We start from the raw sequence: 22,871 nt of genomic DNA, 5'->3' as shown, positions 1-22,871 counted from the left end.
TTTTCATCTCCATAACATCACCTGGCACCATCCCTGCATCAGCTTATCTCTTGGCAAAACCCTCATCTATACCTTTGTTACCTCTAGTCTTGATTATTCCAATGGACTCCTGGCTGCCCTCTCAAGTTCTATCCTCTGTAACTTGAGGTCATCCAAAACTCTGCTGCACGTGTCCTTACTTGTACCAAGTCCCATTCACTGACGACCCGTGTTCTCACTGGCCTAGATTGGCTTCCAGTCAAGCAACCCCTCAATTTAAAAATCTCTTGCTTGTTTTTCAAATCCCTCCATGGCCTCACCCCTCCCTATCTCTGTCATCTCCTCCAGCTCCACAACCCTCTAAGGTGTCTGCAGTCACCTAATTCTGGCCCCTTGAGCATTCCCGATTTTAATCGCTCCACTATTGGTGACCGTGCCTTCATCTGCCTCGGCATTAAGCTCTAGAATTCCCTCCCAAAATCTTTCCACCACTCTACCTCTATTGCATCCTTTAAGAAGCTCGCTTAAAATCTAACCATCTTTGAACAAGTTTTTGGCCGTCTGCCCTAATATCGCCTTATGTGGCTCAGTGTCTAATTTTGCTTTCGAACATTCCTGTGAAGTGCCGTTTATTAGCGTAAAGGCAGTGTTGTTGAAGTTTTGAGGAAAGCTGTCATTGAATCTCATTACTTTATGTCTGATATACTATTAAACGTCCTCCTATTTCTGTATTAAGGTTAAAAGGATAGTTTTTTAAATCAATGTTTTGATTGCCAGGCTTTCCCAAGGGCCCAGTAAGTTTACCCAGTGAGTAGCTGAGTAGTATAGACCAGACACATGGTCGGTTCCATCCCCAGTCTTTGCTGAGTTAGCTGATTCCAGCCAGGTAGTGATAGGTGCTCTACAGTTGGTCTTGGTGCATCTGGATTAGCAATGGAAAACAAACCAGGATTTCCAGTCCTGACTTCTGCCCAGCAACTCATAATAAGAGTTCACTCATGTGTGTGTCGATGACAGGTGAGGGCAGTGTTGGGTTTGGCTGTGATGCTTCCTTGTAACCAAAAACCACCTAATACTCATTATCAAGGCTCATACATGAATAGTGTTCACTTGGGCAAGATATTAGAAGATGAAGGTTTCCCGTACAACCGTATCCCATATGGAGTCTAAGGTCTTCATGAGGATTGTGCAAAAGGTGTTTTGTATCCCTTTAACTATCTTACTGGATTATAATCAGAAACAGTTTATTTAAGATTGTGTAAATATAAGACTTGTAAATTATGTATGGTACAGAAGCCACATGTCGAATGAAAGACTGGGTTAGATTCAGTAAGCAATATTTCATCGCCTGAAAAGAAATACGATAAAATAGCTAACTTTGATATTGTGCAGTAAAGCATGAAGCCATTTAATAAAATTGCCTGGTGTTACAAATAGGTGAGAAAGGTGTCTAGGGGTCTTTTGCTGTCTTCACCTGGTCTTATTGTAACAGGACTTTGTTTTAAACACACTGTGTTTTGAGCTCCCCGTGGTGAATCCTTGTTCACCACTTTCCAATTACAAGGCTAAGAAATGAGCAGAAACAGGCTTTCTTAGGTTTAAAGAAGAAAAGTAAAATTTTATTAAACTTAAACTTAAACTCTAATTTGGTTAACGTCTACAAACATACGCCATGCCCCATGCTAGCATGCATATGCAATACGCACATGTAAATGCAGACAGAAAAAAAGAAAATGAAAAAGTTTGAGGCAATCTCTGAAGAGGGATTTTTACTGTGCTTTGAGTTCGCTGTAGTCCTTGATTGTACGTAATATTGCTTTTCATTGGGGCCCAGTAGTCTTCTTAAACCTTGTTCACTGTAGGAGACTTTTCTCTCTTGGGATTCAATGGGTCTTCAGTTCCGTGAGAAAGATGACAGGAGTGAGATGTTCTCAGTCCAGGAGCAAAGAGCTTTCTGAGTTTCAAACAATCTGTGGCAAGTTCAAATTCAAACAGCCAGTTAGTCATGTGACTAAACTGGTCTGACAATGTCTTTTGTGTATTGGAGAGCAGGGACTGGATCCTTTGTTCCAACATTGTCTGCTAGTATGCAAAAAAGCTCTTTCCGGTGAGAAGCCTGGCAATTCCTTATGATAAGCCCTCTTTTCTTCCCAGCCTCAATTTTAAGTTTTAATGTTCATGTGGCGAAATAATGTGTGCCTCATTCTTGTCAGGTGGGGGCCTGCATGACACTGATATTTATGGAAGAGTCACTGTCACCTGGATTAAAAGATGGAAAACTTGTAAAGCCTTGACTTGACTTGGAGTGGTGCAGTGGTTAGCACCATAGCCTCACAGCTCCAGCAACCCGGGTTCAGTTCTGGGTACTACCTGTGTAGAGTTTGTAAGTTCTCCCTGTGACCGTGTGGGTTTCTGCCAGGTGCTCCAGTTTCCTCTCACTGCCAAAGAATTGCAGGTTGATAGGTTAAATTGGCGATTGTAAATTGCCCCTAGTGTAGGTAGGAGAATGGTAGGGAATATGTGATTAATGTAGGAGGGGATGTGGTAGGGAATATGGGATTAGTATAAATGGGTGGTTGATGGTCAGCACAGACTCAAAGGGCTTGTTTCAGTGCCGTATCTCTCTACGACTAAATGGAAAGAAAATGATGTTCTAACCTTCTGAAACTTCTGTTTAGAACAATTTTTTGGGTGGAGTTTTCCTGTAATTCACTTTGGTTGTTCTGGTTCAAGGTTTAAGACTTCCCTACCTTTGATTTTTATTTTCTAATTGAAGCCTCTGATATTTTCCATGTTGTTTTCCATTCTAGTTAAAGAATGGACCTGATGAGTCTTCCCCACCTTTGACCTCCCATGGAGGAAATGGACACTATTGTGGTGAAAGCCCTCCTTCCACAATGCATACAACAAACAATCAGCTCTTTGTACACTTCATTTCTGATGGAAGCAATGAGGGCCAAGGATTCCAACTCACCTATGAGGCTTCAAACTATGGTGAGTGGATGAGCAAGCATGTGGGATATGTAATTACCCAAATTTATTTACATCTATGGATGCTCAGTACAGTGCCAGAAATTTATTTTCAAATATTTTCAGTTGTTAGGTTGATCATAATCTCTGTTACGTCCCAGAAACAGATGCAGATGGGGTATTACAGAATGTGCAATGCAGCGGAGATCCATCTATCTGTTCTGCACCCCACTGAGGTTTGTAGTCAGCTATGGAACATGAGGTAGAACTCCCAATTGAAATAGGGAGCCACTCCTTAAAAAATATAGGAAAATATAGGGAATAGGGTCGATCCATGCAATTTCCCAACGTGCAGACATGCTAGTTTTGCAGTGTAAACTAGGGTAGTGTCCAGGAAATCAGGCGTCCAGGGTTGATAGGAGCAGTTTTTTTTATTCGTTCATGGAATGTGGGCATCCCTGGCTAGGCCAGCATTTATTGCCATTTAAAAAGTATTTCAATATCCTGCTCCTATGTTCCTATATTCCTTTCCATCTCATGTGTTGGTATAGCTTCCCCTTGTATGCATCTATGCCATTAACCTCAACTACTCGCTGTGGTAGCAAGTTCCACATTCTAAAAACTCACTGGGTAAGGAAGTTTCTCCGAATTCCAATTGGATTTATTAGTGATTATCTTATACGAATGGCTCCCAGTTCTGGTCACACCCACAAGTGGAATCATCTAACCTATCGTCTAACCTATCAAATTCTTTCATAACTTTAAGGATCACGATCAGGTTAGCCCTCAGTCTTCTCTTTTCTAGGTAAAGGAGCCCCAGCCTGTTCAATCTTTCCTGAAAGGTATAATCTCTCAGTTCTGGTATCATTCTAGTAAATCTTCTTTGCACCTTCTCCGGTGCCTCTGTATCCTTTTTATAATATGGACACCAGAACTGTTCACAGTACTCTAAGCATGGTCTACAGTTCTCATGAGCTTTTGTGGCAGCTATTTAAATTAATTTTTACTCCAGCACCATTACTGGCACCAACAGGTTGGCACCAATAGAATCCTTCGATCTGATGTTTCTGGAAGAAAAGGCGAACAGACTGCATGACTGATGCTGAAAAATGCTCCCACAGCCATCACTGCTGATAGAAGTAAAAATGCCTCACTTTGGCAGAGAATTAGTGCCAATAGAAGCTGACATTGCAGACCTGATGGCATTGATAAAATATGTGAATGACTGACTATCTGGTGGTGTTGGATGTTTCATTGGAAGCACTCCAGACACAGTATGTCGTGCCTTAAATGGAACTGTATAAAGGAACACATGCCAAAGTGATCAAGAGTCAATGGAGCCTTATTGGCTGCAGCTGCATTCAACCATTCTGCAAGTCCTGGAACTCATATCTGACAATGATTGTAGGAGAACTAGATTCTGAGAGTCTGGTTTAGTTGTGATGGGGAACCATGCCATCTGACACATAGAACATAGAACAGTACAGCACAGTACAGGCCCTTCGGCCCACGACGTTGTGCCAAACCTTTAACCTACTTTAAGATCAAACTAACTACCTACCCTTCATTCTACTATCATCCATGTACCTATCCAAGAGTCGCTTAAATGTCCTTAATGTATCTGCTTCTACCACCACCGTTGGCAGCGCATTCCATGCACCCACCACTCTCTGTGCAAAGAACCTACCTCTGACATCTTTCTGAAGCCTTCCTCCAATCACCTTAAAATTATGCCCCCTGGTGATAGCCCTTTCCACCCTGGGAAAAAGTCTCTGGCTATCCACTCTATCTATGCCCCTCATCATCTTGTACCCCTCTATCAAGTCACCTCTCATCCTTTTTCGCTCCAATGAGAAAAGCCCTAGCTCCCTCAATCTTTCTTCGTAGGACATGCCCTCCAGTCCAGGCAGCATCCTGGTAAATCTCCTCTGCACCCTCTCTAAAGCTTCCACATCCTTCCTATAATGAGGCGGCCAGAACTGAACACAATATTCCAAGTGTGGTCGAACCAGGGCCTTATAGAGCTGCAGCATAACCTCGCGGCTCTTAAACTCAATCCCCCTGTTAATGAAAGCCAACACACCATACCCCTTCTTAACAACCCTATCAACTTGGGTGGCAACTTTGAGCGGACATGGACCCCAAGATCCCTCTGTTCCTCCACACTACCAAGAATCCTGTCTTTAAGCCTGCATTCTGCATTCAAATTCGACCTTCCAAAATGAATCACTTCACACTTTTCCAGGTTGAACTCTATCTGCCACTTCTCAGCCCAGCTTTGCATCCTGTCAATGTCCCGTTGCAACCTACAACAGCCTTCCACACCATCCACAACTCCAGCAACCTTCGAGTCATCGTCAAACTTGCTAACCCAGCCTTCCACTTCCTCATCCAAGTCATTTATAAAAATCACAAAGAGCAGAGGTCCCAGAACAGATCCCTGCAGAACACCACTGGTCACTGAGCTCCAGGCTGAATACTTTCCATCTACTACCACCCTCTGTCTTCTATGGGCTAGCCAATTTTGTATCCAGACAGCCAACTTTCCCTGAATCCCATGCCTCCTTACTTTCTGAATGAGCCTACCATAGGGAACCTTATCAAACGCCTTGCTAAAATCCATATACACCACATCCACTGCTCTTCCTTCATCAATGTGTTTTGTCACATCTTCAAAGAATTCAATAAGGCTTGTGAGGCATGACCTGCCCCTCACAAAGCCATGCTGACTGTCTCTAATCAAACCATGCTTTTCCAAATAATCATAAATCCTGTCTCTCAGAATCCTCTCCAATAATTTGCCCACTACCGACGTAAGACTGACTGGTCTATAATTCCCAGGGTTATCTCTATTCCCTTTCTTGAACAAGGGAACAACATTTGCCACCCTCCAATCATCCGGTACTACTCCAGTGGACAGTGAGGACGCAAAGATCATCGCCAAAGGCGCAGCAATCTCTTCCCTCGCTTCCCATAATATCCTTGGGTATATCCCGTCTGGCCCTGGGGACTTATCTGTCCTCATATCATTCAAAATTTCCAGCACATCCTCCCTCTTAACCTCAACCTGTTCGAGCATATCAGCCTGTTCCACGGTCCTCACAAACGACCAGGTCCCTCTCACTAGTGAATACTGAAGCAAAGCATCAAACAAGATATCTGATGTCACGTTCAGCATGATTTAGCAGAAGATCTAAATACATTCATTTGAAAGATAATGGCCCCGATTTTGCAGTTATTGGAGCAGCGACATCATGTACCGCTGACATCGAATTAATCGACACACAAAACTATTGTGATTCCCATGTTGAGAGCTTCTGTTGCCTTGAGGGAAGATTCCCTCCCAGCGTGAGCTGCATCGAGGCCCAGCAACATTGTATAGTGCAAGCAAAAACGGCAGGCAGTTGTGGGCATGACTTACAGTCACTGCACTACAAAAACTGTCTCAAGTAGGATGCTGCAATAAAAAGGCATTGGAAAATCAGATTTAGTAGACATGATTAATTTTACAAACTTAAAAATTTAAACATTTTTAAAAAGTACAATAACTTTGATCATATAAATCTTTTAAAAAGTGATATTTAAAAAGTCTGAGATTTTACTTTTTAACAAGATTTATCAAATTTTTTAAAGGTTTCATGCTAAATCAATCCATTTTAACTTTTAAAATGATGTGGACCACCACATTAATTATTTGCCAATTGAGAAGAGACCCCGTCCACCTGGAAATTTTTACAAATATAATTAATTTGGAATTAGTGGGCAATTAGCCCAAATTCATGCTGGTTCCATACTTGCTGTTTGAAGTAGCGAACTCTTGGGAGTAGCATTGGTTGGCCCACCACAATGTTTGGATTTGTGTGCTGCAGTGTGCATGTGTGCACTTTGCAAATTGGGAGGTCAGTCTGACATTCAGAACTGAATTCATCGCCATTACTACAAGAACTTAGTGATTTAACCCCTGAAACCTGTTTAAGTCACTAACCTTGCAATATAAGATGAGCTCCTAACTGGCAGCATTGGCACACTTCTTTATCTGTCAATGCAAAACAATTTTTCAATTGGGGAATATTTTACTTTGTTCACCAAATTCAGCAAAAAAAATGTGAATATGAAGCTGAGCTCCACACATTTACACTGACCTCTAATTTTTCATTAAACCTAACTACTGGAGGAAAATATAAGCCCAAGTGAGGACCTCTAACTTGTCTTATTTATAGGTCACTGTGCTCTAATGAAATGATTTCCTTATGAGCAGGAACTGAATAAATTAATTCCAACAAAGATTCTAAACAAAGAATTGAAAATAGTTGAGAAGCTGTGACCCTGACTGTGGCCTATGTTGTATGACAAGGATTTGTCAAAGTAGCATTTTAACAAACATTAGACTAACAAAAACTACATTGTGTGCGCAAACAGAGAACAGTGTGGTTATTGACAAAACAGCACTTCATGCAGCACTGAAATGATGTAATTCAAGAACTCCAGTGGGTAATAGATTGTTTTCTCCTCGTCAAGGACTCTTTTCATTCCACTGAACCCTCCTATGTAATATAATCAGTCAGCCAATAGTGGTCTGTGGATTACTGTATGGTGAAGAAATCAAAATTAGCTTTGAAGAAAATTGATGAAAGGATGTTTGAGTGTACTGCTGAATACTGGGGAATTTCTGAGTGCAATTTTGTGGATTAAAGCGTTAATCATATATTTCTCGTAAAAACCTTGTGTGGTACAGTGGAGTGAGGTTGTAGGGCAGGGGGGAGGTGGAGTGGTAAAGGTGCAGGATAACAGCCTAAACTCTTATGGTTGCAATTAAAATGATAGCTAAAGTGCATCTCCACAATAAAGTTATAGAGAATTTTTTAAGTGCTGCCTTTTTACTAAAGAATTTCAAAAACGTGGGTTTTTAGAACTCTCCAAGATAATAATTAATATGTCGGTGATTTCAGACAGGTACTTCTTTACACATGGATGCTTCTGTCTGCACAATGATTATATCATGTAATTTTCATTAACCAGCATCATCCTAAATACATGTTTATCGAGCCTTGTTATTGATTTTCTTTAATTTTGACGTACACACTAATATCCTTTTTGTTCTTTTGTAGCCTGTGGTGGAACCATTTATGTTTCTGATTCTGACCCTATTGGGTACATTGCCTCAATGAACTACCCCAGCAATTACCCAAAAAACATAGAATGTATCTGGACCATCACTGTTCCAAATGGTGAAGCAGTTCAGCTTGATTTCGACGACCTATTCTACATCGATGAAAGTTTTCTTGCGTAAGATCAATATTTGTGAATTTATTAACCTCATGCTCCACTCAGTCATTTTTATAATTTGCAGTAAATGAGTAATGTAAAATAGGGTTTGTTGAAAGGGTCTTAGTTCCTGATAATGATGAATGAATTTCAGCTTAATCAGGTTAACAAAACTGTCATTTTAAGAGCCAATTGGTAAAACATGAGACTGGATAAGAAACCCATTAAAAATAATGAGTACTTGCTGAAAGGTGTAATGTCAAACTGGGGGAGGTGTTGAGAAAGTAACCACATCAATATTGTTTCTAATCTACACAAATGACCTAGGTGCCAAAACCAGCTGCAGGCTGGTAGGATTTGTTGATGATACTAAATTAGTAGAGATAGAGGGCTGAATTTTGTAAGCCGGTTACTGGTACCGGCAGTGGACCTGGAAGCAGGTGCCATCGCCCCATGTGACATGTGTGGCTGGCCAACCGTGATCACACCAGGATAACATGGAGCAAATGACTGACAGGAAAAACTGTAATGGAACATTTAAGGAAGAGATGCTTCAGGTACAGGCTAGCTAAATTCCAACAAGGGCAAAAAGTAAGGATACCAAAACAGGGCTCCTTGGATGACAAGTGAGATAGAGATTATGATGAAACAAAAGAGGAGGGTGTATGTTATATGTCAAGTGAATTCTTCAAGTGAAAACCAGGTCAAATACAATAAGTTGAGAGGGGAGGTGAAGAGGAAAATAAGACTGACAAAGAGAGAATATAAGAATAGAATGGCAATCAACATAAAAGGGAACCCCAAAATCCTTTTTTTATTTCTTTCACGGGGTGTGGCTATCGCTGACAAGGCCAGCATTTGTTACCCATCCCTAATTGCCCTCGAGGTGGTAGTGGTGAGCTGCCTTCTTAAACCACTGCTGTCAATGTCATGCAGATACACCAACAGCGATGTTAGGGAGGGAGTTCCAGGATTTTGATCCAGCGACAGTGAAGAAATGATATATTTCCAAGTCAGGACAGTGTATGGCTTGGAGGGGACACTGGCATTAAATAGTAACAGGTTGTAAGAGGTGGAGTGGGATCTATTCGGGACAAAGAGGGTGATATATGCTTAGAGGCACAGGGCAAGGCTAGAATACTTAATGAGTACTGTCATGCTCACATAAGGTGAAATTATGAACTGTATAATGAACTAATGAAAGAAAGGCAAAACGGATGCATTTCCTACAAAACAAAATGGAGTTGAGAGGTCAGTTGACTTTATCCTGTACTGCTAATACACATGGAAACTGCAAGAACCCTAAGCCAATCTTCATGTCTGATCAAGCCTTGGAGAAGGCATTAGAATATAAATGACGAATGACACCCAGACCCACAATAGCCTCACAATCAGACACCATTTATGAGAAGAATGATGGAGAAACTCTGGTCACATGACGGAAACCAGGTTTCTGATAAGGAATTTTAATAAGACGCATTCTGTGCTAACAAAGCCAGAAGAGAAAGAGAGATCCATCTATGCCATCGAAGAAATAGGACCCTGCCTAAGATTACCAGCTTTGAACTGGAGTCATACAGTCACTTACGGCATAGAAGAAGGCCATTCAGTCTATCAAGCCCATGCCAGCTCTCCACGGAGCTATAAAGTCAGTCCCATTCACTGGCTCAATCCCCGTAGCCCTGCAAGCCTAATTCTCTCAGGTGGCCATCCAACTTACTCTTGAAGTCATTGATCATCTCCACTTCCACCACTGTTGTGGGCAGCGAGTTCCAGGTTATTACCACTTGCATAAAAAGGTGCTTCCTCCTATTCTCCGTGCATCTCTTGCCAAAACCTTCAATCTGTGTCCCCTAGTCCTTGTACCATTTGTTAATGGGAACAGTTTTTCCTTATCTAACTTATCTAAGCCTGTCATAATCTTGTACACTTCTATTAAACACTGTAACTAAAATACTCCATCCCTGGAACCATTCTGGTAAATCTCCTCCATACATTCTCAAGGGGCCTCACATCCTTTCTAAAGTGTGGTGACCAGAATTGAATGCAATACTCCAGTTGGGGCCTAACCAGAGCTTTATAAAGGTTCAACAAAACTTCCCTGTTTTTGTACTCAATGCCTGTATTTATGAAGCCCAAGATCCCATATGCTTTACTAACCACTCTCTCAATATTTCCTGCCACCTTCAAAGATTTATGCACATGCATCCCCTGCTCTCTCTGTTCCTGCAGAATCTTCAGAACTGTTCCATTATTTATATATTGCCTCTCCCTATTCCTTCTGCCAAAATGCATCGTCTCACACTTGTCGCTATTAAATTCCATATGCCACCTCTCTGCCCATTCTGCTAGCCTATCTATGTCCTATTGCAGGCAGCTCATATCATCCTCACTGTTTGCCTCACCTCCAACTTTGGTGTCAGCAGCAAATTTTGAGATTCTACACCGTATTCCAAGATCCAAGTCAGCTATATATATCAAAAAAGCAGTGGTCCCAGCACTGATCCTTGGGGAATGCCACTGTCTACAGTCCTCCAGTCTCAAAAGCAGGAAACAAAGGGTAATGGTTGACAAGTGTTTTTGCAAATGGAAAGCGATTTCCAGTGGCATTCCACAGGGCTCAGTGTTGGGTCCCTTGCTGTTTGTGATATATATTAATGATTAGGACTTAAATGTAGGAGGCATGATTGGGAACTTTGCAGATGACACAAAAATTGGCTGGGTAGTTGATAGTGAAGAGGATAGCTGTAGACTCCAGAATGATATCAATGGTTTGGTTGAGTAGGCGGAAAAGTGGCAAATGGAATTCAGTCCAGAGAAGTGTGAGGTAATGCATTTGGGGAGGGTAAACAAAGCAAGGAATACACAATAAACAGGAGGATATTGAGAGGGGTACAGGAAGTGAGAGACCTTGGAGTGCATGTTCACAGGTCCCTGAAGGTGGCAGTAGAGGTAGGTAGAGTGGTGAAGAAGCCATATGGAATGCTTTCCTTTATATTGACCAAGGTATAGAATACAAAAGGAATGATGTAATGCTGGAACTGTATAAAACGCTGTTTAAGCCACAGCTGGAGTATTGCATACAGTTCTGGTCACCACTTTACACAAAGGACATAATTGGTCTGGAGAGAGCACAGAGGAGATTTACAAGAATGTTGCCAGGGCTTGAAAATTGCAACTATGAGGAAAGATTGGATCGGCTCGGGTTGTTTTCCTTAGAACGGAGGAGGCTCAGGGGTGACTTAATAGAGGTGTACAAAATTATGAGGGGCCTAGATAGAGTTGACAGGAAGGACCTGTTTCTCCTAGTGGAGAGGTCAATTACCAGGGGGCACAGATTTAAGGTGATTGGTAGAAGGATTAGAGGAGACATGAGGAAAAACTTTTTCACCCAGAAGGTGGTGGCTGTCTGGAATTTGCTGCCTAGATTGGTGGTGGAGGCAGAAACCCTCAACTCATTTAAAAGGTACCTGGACGTGCACCTGAAGTGCGATAACCTGCAAGGATCGAGACCAGGTGATGGAAGGTAGGATTAGAATGGGCGGCTGTTTTTTTCAGCTGGCGCAGACAAGATGGACTGAATGGCCTCTTTCTGTGACGTAACTTTTCTGTGGTTCTAAAACCTTACCCACCACTAAGGTTAAACTAACGGGCTTGTAGTTTCTAGGACTGTCCTTACACCCCTTCTTGAATAAAGGTGTCACATTTGCCACTCTCCAATCCTCTGGCATCTCCACTGTATCCAGGGAGGATTGGAAGATTATGGCAAGCCCTTCCCCTATCTCCATCCGCACTTGTAGGCAGTGACTGGAGTTTGGCCATAAACTCCCCCCCCTACCTGAGAAATCATATCAGGACTTCACCAGTAACCTTTGACTGGAATATAACAAAAGCAGTCTGGAGCAGTGTGACTGTTTTTCTGTTCCTCCCAAGGCTTTGTTCAGTGAACAAGCACAAAGAATACAGGCCTGCACTGTTTCAATCTTCACCCTGAGGAAACACAAGTTAAGCAGAGGACACTTTTAAACCATCAGTCCTAACTTCATGTTATCTTTTAATCTCTATCTTTCTTGTGTGTGTGTATCCGTATGCGTGTGAGAGTGGCTGAAGTTGCATACATTTTTTGGCGTTTATCCTTCATTTAAATTTGAGAAAATCTCTCATTTGTCCATTTGTTGACCATTAAAACATCCAGGGGATAAAACATTTTTTTTAAAAACACTGTCTTTGGTCAGTCAAGAGGTGAAAAAGGGGGAACCATCCCTATCGTCTCCCACCTGTCTGTAACTGTAATTTGTATCGGTGTTTACTAAGAAAGAGGAATCTGACAAAATATCGGTAGAAACGGAGAGAGTAGACGCAATGGATAGGGTAAAAATTGAGAGCGAGGAGGTACTGGAAAGGCTGGCTGTGCTTAGGGCAGATAAGTCACTGGTCCGAATAGCTTGCATTAAGGTTGCTAAAGAAAGTGGGGGTGGAGATAACGTAAAGGCTTGCCATAATCTTCCAATCTCTACATATTGGAGAGGTGGATTTTCAGAAAGCGTTTGATAAAGTACCACATAAAATGATGGTTAACACAATTGAGGCTCATGGAATAGGAGGGTCAGTGTCCAATTGGATTTTAAAAAATGGCTTAAGGATAGAAAAGAGTGAGTAGTGGTAAATGATTGTTTTTCAGACTGGAAGATGGGAGACAGTGATGTTCCCCAAGAGTCAATGCTAGAACCACTGCCTTTTCTGATATATATATAAATGAATTGGATCTTGGAATACAGAGTAGAATTTCAAAATTTGCCAAAGATATGAATGTTGGAGGAGTTGCAAACAGTGTGGATGAAATGAACCGACTTCAACAGGAGATAGATAAGCAAAATGGGCAGACAAGGCAAGAGAGAAAGGTATTAATATGGGAAATGATAAACAGATCGTGACAGGAAGAGATAGAGAGTACAAATCTAAGACTAAGTCAGCAGGTAAGGCTAGAGATTACAAAAATAATAAAAGGACAAAACTAAAGACTCTGACTGGAATTTTACGCCCCCCAAAGAGCGGGCTAGTGGCAGGAGAGGGCATAAAATGGAATGGGAGACACAGTGGGGGAGGGGGGCCTTCTCGACCCACTCCTGCCTCGGTGGCCAATTTATGCGGGGCAGCGGTGGCGAGAAATGGCCCGCCTGCCCCAAGCCTATCAAGGCCCTTAGGTGGCCAATTAACAGCCACTTGAGGGCCTCTGCCCGCCGCGACGGTTATTTTACCCTTGGCTGGCAAAAGTAGGTGGCTCTCTGACAGCCTGGTGGGAGGGACGCTCCTGATTGGGCAAAGCTGCGCTAGACAGAAGGCCGGCCCCAATGCCACAACCACCCCCAACACCCAACACGGCACCTGCCCCCCCCCCCAACCAATCCCCCTTGCCTCATCAGAGCCTGACCAATCGCCCCCAGCGATGCCCCAAAAACATACTCATTTTCTGTTGTTCACCGACATCGTCCTTCCTCAGCTGGGTTGCACTCCTTCCAGTGGCACTTCTGGGACTAAGAGTTGCTGGCCTGCTGATCAGCCGGCAGCTCCATTAGACGGGACATTTTTTGTTTTTTATTTATTCATGGGATTCGAGGGTTGCTGGCTAGGCCAGCATTTATTGCCCATCCCTAATTGCCCTTGAGAAGGTGGTGGTCAGCTGCCTTCTTGAACCGCTGCAGTCCATGCGAGGTAGGTACACCTACCTGCTGTTAGGAAGGGAGTTCCAGGATTTCGACCCAGCGACAGTAAAGGAACGACGATATAGTTCCAAGTCAGGATGGTGTGTACTTGGAGGGGAACTTGCAGGTGGTAGTGTTCCCATGCATTTGCTGCCCTTGTCCTTCTAGTTGGTAGAGGTTGCGGGTTTGGAAGGTGCTGTCAAAGGAGCCTTGGTGCGTTGCTGCAGTGCATCTTGCAGATGGTACACACTGCTGCCACTGTGCATCGGTGGCGGAGGGAGTGAATGTTTGTAGATGGGCTCTCAGTCAAGCGGGCTGCTTTGTCCTGGATGATATTGAGCTTCTTGAGTGTTGTTGGAGCTGCACCCATCCAGGCAAGTGGAGTACTCCATCACACTCCTGACTTGTGCCTTGTAGATGGAGGACAGACTTTGGGATGTCATGAGGTGAGTTATTCACTGTAGGATTCCTAGCCTCTGACCTGCTCTTGTAGCCACAGCATTTGTATGGCCACTCCAGTTCAGTTTCTGGTCAATGGTAACCCTCAGGATGTTGATAGTGGGGGATTCAGAGATCGTAATGCCATTGAATGTCAAGGGGAGATGGTTAGATTCTCTCTTGTTGGAGATGGTCATTGCCTGGCACTTCTGTGGCGCAAATGTTACTTGCCACTTATCAGCCCAAGCCTGGATATTGTCCAGGTCTTGCTCATTTCTACACAGACTGCTTCAGTATCTGAGGACTCGCGAATGGTGCTAAACATTGTGCAATCATCAGCGAACACCCCCACTTCTGACCTTATGATTGAAGCGAGTCACTGTCATCTCACCTCTTGAGTTCAGCTCTTTTGTCCATGTTTGGACCAAGGCTGTAATGAGATCTGGAGCTGAGTGGCCCTGGCGGAACCCAAACTGAGCGTCACTGAGCAGATTATTGCTAAGCAAATGCCGCTTGATAGCACTGTCGATGACACCATCCATCACTTTACTGATGATTGAGAGTAGACTGATGGGGCGGTAATTGGCCAAATTGGACTTGTCCTGCTTTTTGTGTATAGCACATACCTGGGTAATCTTCCATATTGCAGGGTAAATGCCAGTGTTGTAGCTTTATTGGAACAGCTTGGCTAGGGGCGCGGCAAGTTCTGGAGCACAGGTCTTCAGTACGATTGCCGGAATATTATCAGGGCCCATAGCCTTTGCAGTATCCAGTGCTTTCAGTCGTTTCTTGATATCACTTTGAGTGAATCGAATTGGCTGAAGTCTGGCATCTCTAAAGCTGGGGACTTCAGGAGGAGGCCGAGATGGATCATCAACTCGGCACTTCCGGTTGAAGTTTGTTGCAAATGCTTCAGCCTTATCTTTTGTACTGATGTGCTGGGATCCCCCATCATTGAGGTTGGGGATATTTGTGGAGCCACCTCCTCCAGTTAATTGTTTAATTGTCCACCACCATTCACGGCTGGATGTGGCAGGACTGCAGAGCTTAGATCTAATTAATTGGTTGTGGGATCGCTTAGCTCTGTCTATCGCATGTTGCTTAAGCTGTTTAGCATGCAAGTAGTCCTGGGCTGTATCTTCACCAGGTTGACACATCATTTTGAGGTATGCCTGGTGCTGCTCCTGGCATGCCCTCTGGCACTCTTCATTGAACCAGGGTTGGTCTCCTGGCTTGATGGTAATGGTAGAGTAGGAAATATACCGCGCCATAAGATTACAGATTGTGGTTAAATACAATTTTGCTGCTGCTGATGGCCCACAGCGCCTCATGTATGCCCAGTTTTGCATTGCTAGATCTGTTTGAACTCGATCCCATTTAGCACAGTTGTAGTGCCACACAACATGATGGAGGGTATCCTCAATGTGAAGGCAGGACTTCGTCTCCACAAGGACTGTGCAGTTGTCACTCCTACCAATACTGTCATCTGTGGCAGGCAGATTGGTGAGGACAAGGTCAAGCATGGATTTCCCTCTTGTTGGTTCTCTCACCACCTGACGCATGCCCAGTCTAGCAGATCTTCTAAAATCGCATTTCATTGCACTGGATGTGGAGGTGTGAGGAAAATCACACCTGCCAAGGATATTAGTGTCGTCATATGGAACATTAATTTTAAACTCTTACTGGACTGAAAACATGGCTGCACCTGCATTCTAAAAGAACAGTAAAAGAAACATTTGCATTCTAAAAGACAATTGCCTGGAGAAGACAATGGAACTACTCCCTGATTTAATTAACCAAATAGATTTTGATCAAAAGACATTGGATGTGTGAAAGTCAGTATTCCTGCCCCCTACTGAGGATGTCTACTAAGATTTTAAGAATCCACAAAACCTCGCCAGGCAGGTTGATCCAAAAAAAGAGCTAATCACATGACTGGCCTATTGGCCCATGTTTGGTTTGAATTGTGACGAAAAAATCAGACTGCAACTGAACTTGAAGAGAGAGCATCTCTCCCTGTCTCTCTGTCTAGAAAAGCAGAGACTGCAACTGGATTTCAAGAAGACAGCATCTCCCAGTCTCTCTCTCTCCCCCTCACGCAAAGACAGGGACCCACGGAAGAAACTAAGCTTCAAGACAGAAAACCATCGAAACAAGTTTAAAAGTGTGTACTAGGCCCCAATGAGATGGCAAGCTTGAACTGCAATCAAAGACTTTACATCAAACTCAAAAGACAGTAAATGAGCTCCAGCTATTGCTTCAAACTTTTCCCCTTGATTCTTTCTCGTTTTCTGTCTCTATCTGTGTGTGTGTTTATCGTGTATGCACGCGAACATGGTCGCGTCACATATTTTTAGTAGTTTTAACTGAATTAGAGTTTTAAAGTTGATAAACTTCGGGGCAACATATTGGCATGGATAGAAGATTGGCTATCTAACAGGAAACAGAGAATAGGCATAATGGGTCATTTTCTGGTTGGCAAGATGTAATGAGTGGTGTGCCACAGAGATCAGTGCTGAGGTCTCAACATTTTACCATTTGGATGAAGAGACCAAAGGTATGGTTGCTAAATTTGCTGATGTCACAAAGATAGGTAGGAAAGTAAGTTGTGCACAGGAGAGAAGGAAGTTACAAAGGGATATAGATAGATTAAGTGAGTGGGCAAAGATCTGGCAAATGGAATTTAATGTGGGAAAATGTGAAATTGTCCATTTTGGCAGGAAGAATATAAAAGAAGCATATTGTCTAACTGGTGAGAGATTGCAGAGCTCTGAGATGCAGAGGGATCTGGGTGTCCTAGTGTGTGAATCACAAAAGGTTAATATGCAGGTGCAGAAAATAATTAGGAAAGCTAATAGAATGTTATTGTTTATTGCGAGGGGAATTGAATACAAAAATAGGGAAGTTTTGCTTCATTTATACAGGGCATTGGTGAGACCACATCTGGAGTAGTGTGTACAGTGTTGGTCTCCTTATTTAAGGAAGGATGTAAATGCATTGGAAGCAGGTTTACTAGACTAAGACATGGAATGGGCAGGTTGTCTTATGAGGAAAGGTTGGACAGACTAGGCTTGTATCCGCTGGAGTTTAGGAAAGCAAGAGGCGACTTGATTGAAACTTAAAAGATCCTGAGTGGTCTTGACAGGGTGTATGTGGAAAGGATGTTTTCCCCTTGTGAGAGAATCTAGAACTAGGGGCAGTAAATACACGAAATGCTGGAAATACTCAGCAGGTCTGGCAGCATCTGTGGAGAGAGAAGCAGAGTTAACTTTTCAGGTCAGTGACCCTAGAACTAGGGGTCACTGTTTAAAAATAAGTGGTCGCGGGTTGCCCATTTAAGACAGAAATGAGGAGAAATTTTTTCTCTCAGACGGTCCTGAGTCTCTGGAACTCTCTTCCTCCAAAGGCAGTGGAAGCAGAGTGCATGAGTATTTTTAAGGCAGAAGTAGATAGATTCTTGATAAGCAAGGACATGATGGTTATTGGGGGTAGACAGGAATGTGGAGTTGAGGTCACAATCAAATTAGCCATGATCTTCTTAACATAGAACATAGAACATTACAGCGCAGTACAGGCCCTTCGGCCCTCGATGTTGCGCCGACCTGTGAAACCATCTGACCTACACTATTCCATTTTCATCCATATGTCTATCCAATGACCACTTAAATGCCCTTAAAGTTGGCGAGTCCACTACTGTTGCAGGCAGGGCGTTCCACGCCCCTACTACTCTCTGAGTAAAGAAACTACCTCTAACATCTGTCCTATATCTATCACCCCTCAACTTAAAGCTATGTCCCTCGTGTTTGTCATCACCATCCGGGGAAAAAGACTCTCACTATCCACCCTATCTAACCCTCTGATTATCTTATATGTCTCTATTAAGTCACCTCTCCTCCTCCTTCTCTCTAACGAAAACAACCTCAAGTCCCTCAGCCTTTCCTCGTAAGACCTTCCCTCCATACCAGGCAACATCCTAGTAAATCTCCTCTGCACCCTTTCCAAAGCTTCCACATCCTTCCTATAATGCGGTGACCAGAACTGCACGCAATACTCCAGGTGCAGCCGCACCAGAGTTTTGTACAGCTGCAGCATGACCTCGTGGTTCCGAAACTCGATCCCCCTACTAATAAAAGCTAACACACCATATGCCTTCTTAACAGCCCTATTAACCTGGGTGGCAACTTTCAGGGATTTATGTACCTGGACACCAAGATCTCTCTGTTCATCTACACTACCAAGAATCTTCCCATTAGCCCAGTACTCTGCATTCCTGTTACTCCTTCCAAAGTGAATCACCTCACACTTTTCCGCGTTAAACTCCATTTGCCATCTCTCAGCCCAGCTCTTCAGCCTATCTATGTCCCTCTGTAACCTACAACATCCTTCGGCACTATCCACAACTCCACCGACCTTCGTGTCATCCGCAAATTTACTAACCCACCCTTCTACACTCTCATCCAGGTCATTTATAAAAATGACAAACAGCAGTGGGCCCAAGACAGATCCTTGCGGTACACCACTAGTAACTAAACTCCAGGATGAACATTTGCCATCAACCACCACCCTCTGTCTTCTTTCAGCTAGCCAATTTCTGATCCAAAGCTCTAAATCACCTTCAATCCCATACTTCCGTATTTTCTGCAATAGCCTACCGTGGGGAACCTTATCAAACGCCTTACTGAAATCCATATACACCACATCCACTGCTTTACCCTCATCCACCTGTTTGGTCACCTTCTCGAAAAACTCAATAAGGTTTGTGAGGCATGACCTACCCTTCACAAAACCGTGCTGACTATTGCTAATGAACTTATTCTTTTCAAGATGATTATAAATCCTATCTCTTATAATCTTTTCCAACATTTTACCCACAACCGAAGTAAGGCTCACAGGTCTATAATTACCAGGGCTGTCTCTACTCCCCTTCTTGAACAAGGGGACGACATTTGCTATCCTCCAGTCTTCCGGCACTATTCCTGTCGACAATGATGACATAAAGATCAAGGACAAAGGCTCTGCAATCCCCTCCCTGGCTTCCCAGAGAATCCTAGGATAAATCCCATCTGGCCCAGGGGACTTATCTATTTTCACACTTTCCAAAATTGCTAACACCTCCTCCTTGTGAACCTCAATCCCATCTAGCCTAGTAGTCTGTATCTCAGTATTCTCCTCGACAACATTTTCTTTCTCTACTGTAAATACTGACGAAAAATATTCATTTAATGCTTCCCCTATCTCCTCTGATTCCACACACAACTTCCCACTACTATCCTTGATTGGCCCTAATCTAACTCTAGTCATTCTTTTATTCCTGATATACCTATAGAAAGCCTTAGGGTTTTCCTTGATCCTATCCGCCAATGACTTCTCGTGTCCTCTCCTCGCTCTTCTTCGCTCTCCCTTTAGATCTTTCCTGGCTAGCTTGTAACTCTCAAGCGCCCTAACTGAGCTTTCACGTCTCATCCTAACATAAGCCTTCTTCTTCCTCTTGACAAGCGCTTCGACTTCTTTATTAAACCACTGCTCCCTCGCTTGACAACTTCCTCGCTGCCTGACAGGTACATACTTATCAAGGACACGCAGTAGCTGCTCCTTGAATAAGCTCCACATTTCGATTGTGCCCATCCCCTGCAGTTTCCTTCCCCATCCTACGCATCCTAAATCTTGCCTAATCGCATCATAATTTCCTTTCCCCCAGCTATAATTCTTGCCCTGCGGTATATACCTGGCCCTGCCCATCGCTAAGGTAAACCTAACCGAATTGTGATCGCTATCACCAAAGTGCTCACCTTGTGCTCACCTAAGTGCTTAAATGGCAGAGCAGGCTCGAGGGGCCTAATGGCCTACTCCAGCTCCTAATTTGTATGGTCATATTTACGTTCGTAAGTGGCAGATGAATTTAATACAGAGGCATGTGAGGTCATGTATTTTGGGAGAAGGAATAGGGTGAGGCAATATAGACTTAATTATCAGTTCTTGAGAGTGTGTAGGAACAGAGGGAGCTGGGGGTCCATGTGCATTGATCTTTGAAGGTGGCAGGATATATTGAGAGTGTGGTTAGCAACCATATGGGATCTTGAGCTTCATAAGTAGAGGCATAGAGCACAAAAACAGGGAAGTTATGCTGAACGTTTATAAAGCTCTTGTTAGTCTCCAACTTGAAATATTGCATCCAGTGCTGGTCACCCTACTTGAGGAAGGATATGAGGGTCCTTGAGAGGGTGCATTGGCGGTTTACCAGAATGGTTTCAGGGATGAGGGATTTTAGTTACAAGGTTAGGTTGGAAAAGCTGGAGTTGTTATCCCTGGAGCAAAAGAGATTGACGGGAGATTTGATAGAGATGTACAAGATTATGACAGGCTTTGCTAAGTTAGACAAGGAAAAACTGTTCCCATTACCAAATGGTACAAGGACTAGCGGCACAGATTGAAGGTTTTGGGCAAGAGATGCAGGGGGAATATGAGGATGAACTCTTTTTTTACGCAGCAAGTGGTAATGACCTGGAACTTGCTGCCCATGAGAATGGTGGCAGCAGAGACAATCAATGATTTCAAAAGGAAATTGGATGCACACTTGAAGGAAAGAAACTTGCAGGGCAACAGGGATCAAGCAGGGGAGTGGGACTGACTGGATTGCTCTGTGGAGAGCCGGCATGGACTCAATGGGCTGAATGGCTTCCTTCAATTGCATAAATGAGTCTACAACCCTGTAACACCAGGGAGACCTCAAGGATTGGTCTTCATCTTCATCCTCTGATGTTGGCTGAGGAGGAGACGCTGGCCCTAGCAGGGCCCAGGGCGGCCTTTCATTTGCAGACTGTGAGACTGGAGTGTTCGCACTAGAGAGTGCAGATTGTGTTCATGTGTCCCCCACCTCACTACTGGAGATCCACATCACACATGGTTAGCATGAGGAGAACTGCACAAACTAACCCAAAAATGGTTGTGCTCTCTCATGCAGTTCATCGAATGGCAGAGGCAAGCACAGCCGCTGCGACAGGAGCTGGCCATCCACCTCTGAGGAGGAGGAGGAACACTCAGAGGATGCACCGTCACATTATTCTCCTGCATCTTCCACCAGCACAGATACTTTCACCTTGGTGGGTATGCGCTCAGACTTAGATTCAGGGTCGCAAAATGGTGAGAGCACCATACACATGCCCCCGAGCAGCTGACAGAGGCTGTGACAGCGGAGGCCACTGACAGTTAGACTTTGGGTAGCCATCCCATGCTGAGCCCCAGGCTGACGACAAGCCTCTGGCGTCCACAGCCTAGGGCATTCAGAAGTTGCAGAGAGAGGTGAAGGAATATCTGGCCAAGATACCGCAGGAAATGCACAGCCATGAGCTGATGGTGGAGGAGTCCATCAATGCCATGAGTGCTGTCATGTGTCGGGCATGTGAGTGCATGGCTTTCTTCATCATGAAGAGCCAGATTCTACGGATGCGGGCAGACCTGCACACCTCGCCTTGGCTATGAGTTCAAATCAGCAGGGGCAAGGTGAGAGAAGAACAAAATGCCTGGGGTCTTCTTCAGGTTCTCGTCCTTCTCTGGTCAACAGGGAGGTACAGATGAGCCTTGAAAGGGAGAAGGAGAGGCTGATCTCCACATCTGGGGACACCCTTCAGGGCGCTCTGGGGGCGGGATTTTACAGGCCCACCCTCCACCCCGAGGGGGGATCGGAGGCAGGGGAGGCATGGAATATCATAACAGGTGGCGGGAGGACGGTGGGCCAGAGGGCTCATCACCTCCCTGTCATCCAGCAATCTTGCCGTGGGTGGGATAACTGACGACAGCCTTCTCACCCAGAGGTAAATTGAGGCCCTTACGTGGCCTATTAACAGCTAGTTAAGGGCCTCTTCCCACCACGACTGGGATCCCACTAGCGGCAGGGGTGGGGGGGGGGTGGGGCAAGGCACCCTCCTGAAGGCTTGGGGTTGGTGGGGGGGGGTCCCTTCTCTCTTGGCAATTAGTGGCCCACGCAAGATTCCCACCGGGAACAACTTTACCCCCAGGAACCCCCCTTCCCCTGGGTGGAACAGACTGGCCCCAGCGACCCTGCCCCACCTACCTCTGTTCCGGGGTTCCACCGCTGGGTCTGGGTCTGGGTCTGAGGCCTCTGCAGTGCTGGCTTTTTTAATCTTTAATCTTTGAAGGGACGAGGATCCCACCTCTTAAAACTTTGAATGACAAAGACCAGAGAATCACTCCGGTGCGGGTGGGGGGTGTGGTGGTGGGGGGGTTGGGGGGGGGGGGTGGGGCTGGTGGCGAGGAAAGGCAGAGGCGGCATTCACCCCATCTTTTCAGCCCAACACTGAGCCCCCCGCTTCCATCCCTGAAGGCAAACAGTGAGCCTGAAAACCTGTGACACCTGGGACTGTCGAAATATGTAGGTGTCATGGCTGCTTCCTGGGAAGCAGGCACAGACCTGCAGGAAAGACTTTCACTGTTTGGACACCAGTTGAACGTTAATTGAATGGAAGCTCTTCCTGTTGATGAAGGTGGCTTCTCCAAGGG

The 22,871-nt window shown here is 44.4% G+C and overlaps 1 protein-coding gene across 3 annotated transcripts in view; it reads left to right on the top strand.

The window, feature by feature from the left end:
• cubn (cubilin (intrinsic factor-cobalamin receptor)) overlaps window positions 1–22,871 on the top strand; it is a 403,204-nt gene that overhangs the window by 218,597 nt on the left and 161,736 nt on the right. For all 3 annotated transcript variants that reach the window (XM_068013312.1, XM_068013303.1, XM_068013322.1), the window contains exons 35-36: window positions 2,790–2,973; window positions 8,058–8,235. In XM_068013312.1, the coding sequence (XP_067869413.1) occupies window positions 2,790–2,973; window positions 8,058–8,235 (362 nt within the window). The remainder of the gene's footprint in view (window positions 1–2,789; window positions 2,974–8,057; window positions 8,236–22,871) is intronic.

The sequence above is a fragment of the Heterodontus francisci genome, chromosome 2 (genome assembly GCF_036365525.1).
Source record: "Heterodontus francisci isolate sHetFra1 chromosome 2, sHetFra1.hap1, whole genome shotgun sequence".
Classification (NCBI taxonomy): Eukaryota; Metazoa; Chordata; class Chondrichthyes; order Heterodontiformes; family Heterodontidae; genus Heterodontus; species Heterodontus francisci.
This window is presented reverse-complemented; position numbering and strand designations above follow the sequence as displayed.